General features: G+C 41.5%; 1 protein-coding gene across 1 annotated transcript; it reads right to left on the bottom strand.

Moving 5' to 3' along the window:
* Window positions 1-11258: 11258 nt before the first annotated feature.
* LOC138806662 (protein yippee-like 5) lies at window positions 11259-11583 on the bottom strand. The gene has a single exon (XM_069992081.1). The coding sequence runs from the start codon at window positions 11581-11583 to the stop codon at window positions 11263-11265; it is 321 nt and encodes a 106-aa protein (XP_069848182.1). The 3' UTR covers window positions 11259-11262.
* Between the last annotated feature and the right edge of the window lie 513 nt (window positions 11584-12096).

Raw genomic sequence — 12096 nt, forward strand, 5'->3', positions numbered from 1 at the left:
TAAGTATGGCAGGGAGAAGAGCAGACAGAATGCACAGGATCGGAGGAAAAGGGAGAGGAGATGTCTGTGGGGAATGATGACACAGAGTACTGTTTGTACTAGCAAAAGACAATGTTGAATTGCAACCCCTTTGTACACCTGCCTCAGCTACAATGATTCAGCTGACCACCTGTCAGGCTCACACTTGTCATCCATGTGACTTGGCATGGGGAGATCTGAGGATGGTGGGTCAAAGCCAGTGCCTGGCAAGAAAGTCTGTGAGCCTCTTATCTCCAATAATCTGCTCAGACAAAAAGGGCCAGGAATGGATCTGTGACTCAAATTGGTACAGCACTGGCCTTGAGCACGAAGAGGTTCAGGGACAATACCCACGCCCTGAGTTCAAGCTCCAGGACTGGCAAAAATAAATATAGATAGATAAGACATAGATAGGTAGATAGATGATAGGTACGTAGGTAGGTAGGTAGGTAGGTAGGTAGGTAGGTAGGTAGATAGATAGATAGATAGATAGATAGATAGATAGATAGATAGATAGACAGACAGACAGAGAAAATGAAAACAAAAGGTCAACACCAAATTTCAAAAAAAATATCCGAGAGCATTCTGTTTCAACAGATACCATGCCAATCCCAAATCATCTGTCTTCCTGGTCAGTGCTACTTGACCATTTATTGTCCAATGGCGATAAAATGGTATAGTTAAGGGTGATATTTTTAAGATGAGACTCACTGGTTCATAAGCTCTGACAGTCACACACACACACACACACACACACACACACACACACACACACACACACACACACACACACACACACACACACACACACACACACTCCTTCCCCCAGATCATGGTATCCATGGTACCTGGTTGGCTCAGAAATCCCTTGGCTTGGCATAAATCAGGCCACAGAGAAGAAAGCAACAGAAACTTCATCCTGTACCAGGTGCTGGTCTTCCTCCCCCTCCTACTGCTGCTACTGCTCCAGAGTAGGTCAGCCCTGGTGGGAATGTGAACCCATTTCTCTTTTCATACTGTTGTGTTGTGGGCAAGATTCAGAAATGAACCAATGGCTTTCCCAGCTGTTGGGGATCCCTTCCCCCAAATATCCTGCTTGGCTTGTGCATGCTGTCTAAGCTTCTACTTCATTAATCAGATTAGAATCAAGAGAAAGTTCAGTTGTACAAAAATGATTTCCTTTGTGCAATTATCCAGCCTAGTGGTTGTGCAGCTAACACCCCCAGTGGTTGCTGTGATTTCTTATTCAATGGTTAGAAATAACGTTGAACTCCGTAGGAAAGCCCAGTCACCCATGATGAACTCCATGTGAAATCAGATCTTCTGTGTGTGTGTTCAGTGGAGAATTAGCTCAAATTAAATGATACATTATGATCTCAGATTTGCTGCCCAAACCCAGCCAGACTTGTTGGGAGGTGATGACCTCGTGAAAACAGGACATATCCGGCTTCCTTCTTTTTTTTTTTAATTTTAATTTTTTTATTGTGAAAATACTGTACAGAGGGGTTACAATTACATGGGCAAGATAATGAGTACATTTCTTATCAAGCATTGTAGCCTCCTCCTTTGTTTCCCCTTCCCATCCCTTCCCATCCTCCCCCTCCCCCCTCCCCCATCCACCCCGCCCCCCCCACCAAAGTTGTAAAGTTCGTTTTCGACATAACGACTTGTGTGCTTCTCATTGTTGCAATGGGTCCACCTGTATCCCTATTAAAACGACTTGTTTTTCCCCTTCCTGGCTTCCTTCTTTAATCCGGGTTCCTGAGTGACTCTTCCAGAAAAAATATATATACTTTTTACTTCCCAGCCAGTCAGGCTGGGAAGGTTGCTCAGTGGTAGAGTGCTTGCCTTGCATGCATGAGGTTCGATTCCTCAGCACCACATAAGCAGAAAAAAAAGCCAGAAGTGGCGCTGTGGCTCAAGTGGTAGAGCGCTAGCCTTGAGCTGAAGAGCTGAGGGACAGCGCCCAGGCCCAAAGTTCAGGCCCCACGACCGGACTCCCTCCCCCCCCCAAAAAAGCGCCATTGGCTCACACCTGTAATCCTAGCTACTCAAAAGGCTGAGATTTGAGGATCAAGGTTCAAAGCCAGCCCAGGCAAGAAAGACTGTGAAACTCTTATCTCCAATAAATCACAAGAAAACTGGAACTGGTGCTGTAGCTGAAGTGGTAGAGCACTAGCCTTGAGCTGAAGAGCTGAGGGACAGCGCTCAGGACCAGAGTTCAAGCCCCACAACCAACAAGAAAAAATCTCCAAAACACACAAAGGCACCCTCCCCCCACATACCATTTGTTGCTCCATTTTTTTTTTATAACTTTTTGATCATGGTTTAAACTTCACTATTTGTCATCCTTGAAGTTTACATTTCTCCAGGAAATCTGATTTCTCAGAACTGCATGGGAAGAGAAGAAATCTGACCTGCTCATCTCAGCCCAAAAATTTTTCTTGAAAAAAAAAAAAAACAAAAGAAGCAAACAACTTTTTTCCTTTGTTATTTATTTATAGTTTTAATTTCTCTTAACTTCTACTCTTGATTGAAGAAAGTATTATTAAAAGATTTTTTTTCTTTTGGCTCCTGCTTGTAGATAGAAACTAATGTATGGTGAACATATTAATTCCAAGTCAACGGAGGGCAAACAACCAGGATATCCATCCAAGGACTCATCCATTTGACAGTTGACCTTTTCAAACTCTTGGCTCCACATGGTGTCCTGAGGGCACTTCTTCACGCTGAGGAGCAAGCAACACTTCTCTCTCCTTTCCTTCCCCTACCTGTTGGTCTCCTGAAATGATTTCCCTAGGTTTTGAATGTTGCTTACATCTCATTCTGCCTGACTATCAAACCATCACCTGAAAAGCTTGAAAATGGAAAGTTTCCATGGTGGGCGATGTATCTGTGAGCACACTCTATCAACCGTCTCATATTTGATACCAGCGGTGAGCAGACGTGCAACCCCCAGTGGACATGAGTTTCACTCTATTGTCACTTTATCCTGTCTTCCTAGGGCATTGGATGGATATTCTTGGGCCAGGAAGGAGGCTTAGTGGTAGAGGGCTCACCTAGCATGCATGAAGCCCTGAGTTCAATTCCTCAGTATATCACATGGACAGAAAAAAAGCTAGAAGTGGAGCTGTGGCTCAAGTGGTAGAGTGCTCATTCTTGAGCAAAAAGAAGCTCTGGGAACAGTGCCTAGTCCCTGAGTTCAAGCCCCAGGACTAACAAAATAGAGAGAGAGGTGATTCCTTAAAATATTATACAAGAGTAAACACCTTTGCTTATGACCCAGCCATCCCATTCCTGGGCATTTATCTAAATGACCACAAACCAGGCCATGCCAAAGCTACCAGCACAACCATGTTCACTGTCATTTATCATAGCAAAGATGTAGCATTAACCCAGATGCCCCTCAGTAGATGCATGGATCAAGAAAATTGTGGTATGGAGACACAAGAGGATGCTATCTATCCATCAGAAAGAATGATGCTATCTCATTAATAACAACATGGAAAGACTTGGAGAAAATTGAGCCAGAGCTGAAGAAACACAGGCCGCATGGTTTCCCTCATATGCAATCATTAGAGTGTGACTAAAAATCTACCAGTAAACCCAATGGATAGTAAAAGACTGGGAAAAAATTACCATTGGACATGATGAATTAAAAAGGACACACACTAAACAGTTAGCCAGTGAGCCCAAAGGAGATTCTTAGGAGTAGGATCACAAGGATTCAGTAGCTATGAGAAGATAAAATGATGCTTATTGAAATGAACTCCCAGTAATGGAAACAAGAGGTTGTTATTTGTTTTCACTTTTGTTGTTTTTGTTGGTTGTGGGTCTTGAACTCAGGGCATAGGCCACTGCTCCCTGAACTTCTTTGAACTTCAGGCTGGGCGCTCGACCACTTGAGCCACAGTGCCACTTCTGGCTTTTTTTGAGTAGCTTATTTCAAGAAATTCAATGTCAAAAGTGGGGACAGGGCAGTAGACCCTCACCATGTTAGTGACCTGTTTCTGGAAAGGACCAGAAGCTGATGAAAATGTGTGCACTGTGTTGGTAGCCAAGTTTTCTGAAAAGTTCAGAGAGCAAATGAACGGATTTTCTTTATTTAATCTGTCCAAACAAAAAAAATCCTTGGGTCAATATGAGAGTTATGTTTGCTCAGTTGACTTGGGATGAGGATGTTTGCCAGTGTTGTGTGTGCACATCCACAAAGAGGAAGGGAGAACCGTCTTACAGAGCACTGACCTCAGAAAATCATTCGCCATAGCTAAGATAGGAAACCAACCCAGAAGCCCCTCTGTGGATGAATGGATCAAGAAAATGGGGTCTATGTATCCATTCGTCCTTGGGTCCATCTGTCCATCCATCCGTCTGACTGTCTGTCTATCTATCATCTATCTAATCTATCTATCTATCTATCTATCTATCTATCTATCTATCTATCTATCTATCTATCTATCTATCTATCTATCTATCTACCTCTATCTGTCTGGCCGTCGATCTATCTATCATCTATTTATCTATGCATCCATCTACCCATCTATCAGTCTGTCTATCTATCTATCTATGCATCCATCTATCCATCTGTCCATTCATATATCCTCTCTCTCTCTCCAGCTCATTCGGGTATGGGATGCAAGAAATAATTTCAATTAAAAAAATTTCACAAATTGGCTTGGGGACCTAACATACGACCAATTTTGTAGAATGTGCTGAGAAGAACGTCTGTTCTGAAACTGTTGGGTGAGAGAGATTCTGTAGATGTTGGTTAAATCTAGTTGTCCCCTGTAGCTATTTAGGCCTGAGCTTTCTTTGCTGAGATTTTTGCCTGGATGATCTACCAAGAAGTATATAGAATGGAAACAAATTATATATGTGTGTGTATATATATATATATATGTATATATATAAATCATATAGTGTTTATATATAAAATCATATATATTTATATATGTTATTTAAAATTGGTAATTAAAATCTATAGGAAATAGTAAAGAGTAAAGCAATATAATAAACAAATACCTAAGTAATTTTTAAAAAATCATGGAAGTCTCTGGAACTTTTATAGAAAACTAAAATCTATTCTATCTGATCTTAGGATTGCTGCTTCAGCCTATTGTATTCTAAGGTTGTATTCCAACCTTTCATTTTGATGATGTATCTGCTCCTTTTGGCCAGATTTGTCTCCTGTCAACAACAGGTGGATGGGTTTTCATTTAGATCCAAGTACCCAGTCTGTATCTTTTAATCAGAGAATTAAGTTTGTTAACACTGGATCTGCTCTTTCTTCCTGCTCTGAGGCCCTGTCTTCTACTCCATCAGTTTGGCCACAGAGACCTTCCACCTTATTATTTCATTCTGTCTTTTCTGTCTGGTCATTTTCTGAGGGCTGCTACCTCTTCTTTCAAAACCTTAGTTTGAGGATTTCCAAAGATCTCTTTACATCATGAATACAATGCTTCTTGATCCCTTTGAACTCAGACCCTAGGTGCTGTCCCTGACCTTTTTCCACTCAAGGCTGGTGCTCTACCACTTTGAGCCATATATATATGGTGCCACTTCCAGTTTTCTGGTGGTTCATCATTGGAAATCAGAGTCTTATGGCTTTTCCCCCAGGCTGGCTTGGACCACAATCCACAGATCTCAGAACAGAGAGCTGAGTTGAGCCGGTTAGACTTTTTTTTCTTCTCCAATGTAGTTCTGAAAATCAGAGGGCTCCTACTATTCTTCTTGCTTTCCTTCTTGATTTCTTCTTGATTTCAAGAAGTTATAAAAAATGGAACAACAAATGGGGTGTCTGTGTATTTTTATGATCATAAAGGTATTTTTTCTGGAAGAGTCAGTCAGGAACTGAGATTAAACAAAGAAACCGGGTATGCCCTGTTTTCATGATGTCATCACGCCCCAAGAAGTCTGGCTGGGTTTGGGCAGCAAATGTGAAATCAGAATGGATCATCTATGTCTTATGTCAATTTTGAGCTAATTCTCCACTAAACACATACACAGAAGTCCTGATTTTACATGGATTTTACCATAGTTGACTGGGCTTTCTGAGTTCAACCTTATTTCATTTCATGCACAAAAAAGTCAATACTTTTAAACACATTTCATTTTCAGACTATAACCTACTCAAAGTTAATAGAGGAAAATAAAAGGATAGTCCCCCTCTCAAAAATAAACTTTAAAGCACAAGGGTCACCTGGAACTGAATGATTCTCAAGAAACCATAAATCTACAAATAAAATTAAAGAAACATACTAGACAAAAGGTCAGACAAAAGTGTATCTGTGGGATAGTTGGCTTTTCTGGTTGTTATCATAGGATTCGTGTTAGTGTCTGTTACTCGGAAAATGTAAGCTCACAGAAGGGATGGGTTAAGAAATATGGATGACAGTGTTAGACACCTTGTATTCATATACTGTTTGTAGAATGGGAACTTCTTTGTACAACCATTTAAAGACAATTAAAACAAATGTATGCTCACATCTCCATACAAACACGCCTTGGAACTGTCTCACCCTCACCCAACCAATGTCACCCCTTCCAGAATTCTTCCCCTATCACTACCATCCCCTCCATTTACGATCTTGATCAATGTCATGCTTTCCAACTGATCTTCTTATCAATACATTTCATTTTCCTTTATTGGGTGTTTCATGTTATTTCTGGAGTTACATGAGATTAAACCACAAATATGTAGGGTGGTTTTCTGGCACTTGAAGCATAGGACCAGTGTTCATTTACTTATATATCAAGATAGGTAGATAGATATGCAGGTAGATACAAGACAGATGTAGAGAGAATATGGATAGGTAGATGGATAGACAGGCTGGATGATAGATAAAAATAAATGATAGAAAGAAAGAAAGAAAGAAAGAAAGAAAGAAAGAAAGAAAGAAAGAAAGAAAGAAAGAAAGAAAGAAAGAAAGAAAGAAAGAAAGATAGGCCGGCAGGCAGGCTGTCAGGTAGATAGACAGAAGGATAATAGATAGATAGAGAGATAGGTAGATAGATAGATAGATAGATAGATAGATAGATAGATAGATAGATAGATAGATAGATAGATAGATAGACAGATAGATAAATACATACATACATACATACATACATACATACATACATACATACATACATACATACATACATACATACATATACATACACATACACAGACACACAGTTAAAATCATGGCTGGCTTGCACTCACTCTCAGGATCATGTGTCCTCTGTCCCTGTGTCCACTGGGGTCACAAATACCACTCTGACAGTGAGGGATTTCCCACTCGTGTTGACCAGGTCTGAGGCTCCGCCATGGAGTGCGTGTTGAGTTGGATGCATTGTCTTCTTTCCTGACAACTTTACAGGTATGGTGGAAATGGGGAGCATGCAGGATGCCAGTCTCTCCACAGGGTCAGCATCTCCTCCACCAAAATACAGTCGCCTGGTCGCTCAGATCTGTGTTTCCCCCTGTAGGTGAAGCCATGGGTGCTTCTCCCTAGATTTCTTTCTTCATCCCTTCTTCTTCTGATCTTGATACTTCTCAGAATGACTTAATAAACTGATTGCACATGCATTCATTTCTGTCTTGGGAAAATCTGTGCTCCTGGGGCCATTACTAGCATCCCAGATGCCCTCGGTACACGAGTGGATCCAAAACATGCACTACTAGCACCCAATGGATGGGCAGAATTCACACAGATCCACACCCCACCAAGAAATGAACTTGAGGATCGCATGGAAATGGACCAACTGAGGTTCCTGAGACTGATTCCTTCCAGAAAACTCTTTCTTTTCCTAACCATTCCTGAAAAGTAAAATTAGATTACACCTGGAGGCTAAGACTGAGACTGAGAAAAAAAAATCACTATTAATTGAACAGTGATAAAACAAAATGGTTTCCATCCCTAAGGAATCCAGTATTTTCTGACATTTTTCCTGTTCTGAACTTGGGGTTTACTCATTTGAAGAGATTCTGTGTCTTCACCTTTAGATGTCATAAGCCTTTCTTTTGGGTTAGTTTTCATGATGTCATAGTATTTGGAATTTTCCAGATTTATGTACTGTAGATTCCCCTTCCCCAGTCAATGGTGGGGGGGGGGTGTATGGGGTGGATTCTTATTTTGTTGTATTAAACATTTCCAAACACCACCCTATCTTTCCACGCAGCAGGAGCTGAGACCAAGGCTGGCTGGAGATTTCACTCTACTCTACCCTTTGACTGGGTGACTGTTCTCAAGTTGCTGAAGACTGTGTTCATGAGGCTAGGTATTGGTGGCTCCTGGTTATTATCTCAGTGACTCAGGAGGAAGGGATCTGATGATCACATTGTGAATTAGCCTCTCTCCAAAAAATCATCATCTTTCCTTATCGAACAAATAAACCTAAGATGAGAAGTGAAGGTCACAGGGTAGAGCTTCAAATTGGATTGGAAAATCTGAGTCACTCCAGCCATCTCATTATCAACATCTCCATTCCATCCCTCACTTCCCAACTTTTGTTTGGCCAGTCCTGGACCTTGAACTCAGGGCCTGGACTCTGTCCCTGAGTCTCTTTTTGCTCCAGGCTAGCACTCTACCAGTTAAAACAGAGCATCACTTCTGACTTTTCTGAGTAGTTGATTGTAATTCATCTCTAAAGGAGAAGGAATTACTATTCTTTGACTTTGATCTGAAGACTCCACTCTGCCTTTTGCCCATCACATCACTGTTAGGCTCTTGGTCAGAAAATTATGTGCAAAGCTCATCTGTGCATGCTGTCAAAAGCACACATCCACTCCGCCAGCACCTCCACATCTGTCCATAAAGTCCATAGGTATTGACTACTGACTCTCCCACCTGGGGTTCACTGTGATCTTCATCCCATGGTTAGAAAGTTAATATCCCCAGGGGTATTTTCCTTCAACTGTCACTTGAGGAATGTGGTCAGTCCATAGGAGTGTCTGATCAAGAATGTTCTAAGAGACATCTAGAGAAGTCACTGTTTCTCTAATGGACAGAGAAAGACATTGAGTTAATACTTTCCTTTTACTTAGAACATGTCCTGGGACTTGGACTCAGGGCTGGGCTGCTGTGTCTTAGATGTTATTTTTCTCCCTGATAACACTCTAATGCTTGAGCCACATCTGTACCTGTGTCCTTTGGGTAGTCAGCTGGAGGAAAGAGACTCCAGGACTTTCACATGGGCTGAGCTGGCCTGGAACCTTCCATCTGATTATGATGCCATCTGTCCCCAGGACTTCTTTTCCCACCTGAGAGTTAAACGAACCCTAGTATCAAGGAAGAATCACCATTTCATCTTCAACAGGAATGAAGGAGACTCGGTTGCCCTTCCATCAAGTTCTCTAACTCCGAAGTCAGAGAAAATTAACAATTGTGTACATGGAAGTGCTGATCAGGTCACTGTGTTCCCAGTAAACATGACAGTCCTCAGCTCACCATGTTCTTGTTGCTCATCTGCCTGGTGATCTGGAATATTCCCTCCAGACCACCTGTGCCAAGCAGGATATTCGGGGGGTGGAGGGGGGAAGAGTCAACACCACTCGATGGTGAGCACTGATTTGTGCATGGGGGAGACTGACCCACAGGAGAGTCCCATAAAACCTGGAGGAGACGCCACCCTCCCCAACTATGGAGGAGACAGAAAGCCCCACAGCATGAGAGTCCTGCTGCTACCTCTGCTGCTCGCATGGACATGTGCTCAGCAGAATCCTCAACTGCATCAGTATCAGGTAACCTGAATATGGTGATTGGAGAAGTAGTGTGTGTAGGGAAATTTTCTGTCTGAGTATCAGTGTGTCTGTCTCACATTTGCTTTTGTGCATCAATCACACTTTATTAATATGTTGCTTTATATGTCTCTATTCAACAATCAGTTCTTATATTTTGAGTTCTTACATTTTCATTGGACAGTAAATATAGAACATATATATATATATTTGTGATACATATTTGTGATTTTTGCAGTGATATTTCATATAGGCTTAGGTATTGAATTTTTATAATTGTGTGTGTGTGTGTGTGTGTGTGTGTGTGTGTGTGTTACTTTAACAAACAGATTTCCATGGAGGTCTAGAATCTCCTCCTAAAAATACACCTTCCTCCTGAATCTCTCCCTCTTCAAATGTATTAATAAAATGCAGTTAAGAATCAGAGACTCTGAATACTTCCAGTAAATTGTCATCTAAAAGAAGCAGAGCCTGGTAGCTCAGAGTCTGGAGAGGGAACGCTCCAGGTCATCGCAAGCAGGTTACTTGAATCCCTGAGTGTCTGAAGATCTGTCCTCTAACCTGCCCAATGGGGTGTTTCAATAGCACACCTATGCCTTAGCAGCTGATAATGAAGAGCAAATCCTGGAGGATGGAGAACTGAGACTCTATCTACGCAATCTTCTGTGAATTAGATATTGTGATATATTACACCTCCAGCTTTATATCAAGTTAAGTTGTGCCTCTTCCACAATACAGGTCTTGATGCCCTGACTCCTGACTTCTCTTTTTAGTCCAACTATTACTTTATTTATATTACTATGTTTATTTATATTACTATGGAAAAAGACAACCAAGCAATTCTGCGCCATTTCAAAAAAAAATTTCCAATCAACACCAATTATGTGGTGACAAGCAACTGGGAATGGTGACATCTTTGGGCCGAGACTGACAAGAAAAAATGGGCTCTGGTGCTACAGTTCATCTCCAACAAGAATATGTCACACTGGCCAGCACAAGCCATACTAACATTGAGCCTTTAGCGCTGGGCACAGATTTGGATCTCTTCTCTGAAGCTAGCAAATCAAGTGAAATAACTGGGTTAAAAAAGTTTTAAAATGAAGCCCAAATAAGTTGTAAAACCATGCTCCTGACATAGTCTCCATCAAAGTTTACATGAAACCCACTTTTCCCACTCTAAGAGCCCCAATTTTTTCCTCACATAGCCTACCATGTAGCTGCAGAGACTCTTCTGCCTCAAGATGTAAACAAAGGGAAAAAATAACAGCATGTGCATCATATTCTCTACACACTTCTGTTGGATGGAAAATACCAAATTAAAAAGAGAGAGAGAGAGAAAGGTTCCATCTTAGATTCTCACAACCTCTTGTTCCGCAGTTCATGAATCCGACTCTGATGCTAAGGTGACAGTGTATGTAAGTAGATTTGTTTTCAGTGAAGGAAACCTGTCAAAAGATGGATTTACCTCTTTTTCTTCGAGACTTATCTGATGGTACATGCTCTTCAAAGTCCTCACTCTCTCAAACTAGGGCACGTTCCAGGATCACACGGCCTTCCTTATAACGCTGGCTGTCTTCAGTGGCAAACTCATAGATCCATCCCAGTTTGCTATTGCAGTTTTTGCAGCTCACATCTCGAGCCATGTGGCAGCCAGTGAGCATGACTGGATCTTGAACTTCACTGTACTGCAGATTAACTACCTTGTTAAAAAGAAATGCTCTACCAGTGGCACCTGTAAACCGAGTGGAGATGAGTTCTGAGCGGTTTGTGAGGATCATACCACAGTTTGCACAAGAAAACAGGTGAGTACCACCAATATGATCAAGGAAAATTCCTCCCATTTTGCTAGCTGAAGTTCTAAAAACCTTGCATTTATGAGACTCACATAATACAAATAAAACATTCAACAGACCCTGGTGCTGGTGGCTCACACCTGTAATCCTAGCTACTCAAGAAGGCTGAGATCTGAGGATCACAGTTAAATCCAGCCCAGAAAAATCTGTGAGACTCTTATCTCCAATTAACCACCAGAAAACTGGAAGTGTGCTGTGGCTCAAGTGGTAGAACGCTTGCCTTGAGCTGAAGAGTTCAGGAACAGTGCCTAGGCCCAGAGTTCAAGCCTCATGACTTAGTGGAATCTCAAGTCCCTTCAGCCACAAATTTCTGAAATGGAGTGAAAGCTTTCACAGATGTCCTTTCTCTGTTAATTCTTAGGAACTTTACTGTGTCCCACAGTAGGAAAAAATAGGTGCTTTGTGGTACTTATCAGTGCTTCTCTTGCTGGCAGAAATATAAGAAATGAAGGGACAGAAATCAGGAACACTTGAAACGTTCCAAAGCATCTCAAACTCTTG

Source organism: Dipodomys merriami, unplaced genomic scaffold, assembly GCF_024711535.1.
Source record: "Dipodomys merriami isolate MVZ:Mamm:240054 unplaced genomic scaffold, mDipMer1.0.p SCAF_403, whole genome shotgun sequence".
In the NCBI taxonomy this organism is placed as follows: Eukaryota; Metazoa; Chordata; class Mammalia; order Rodentia; family Heteromyidae; genus Dipodomys; species Dipodomys merriami.

Bases quoted from the DNA above. Each gene is read 5' to 3' on its own strand.
- LOC138806662 (XM_069992081.1), bottom strand. From the start codon at position 11,583: ATGGGAGGAATTTTCCTTGATCATATTGGTGGTACTCACCTGTTTTCT.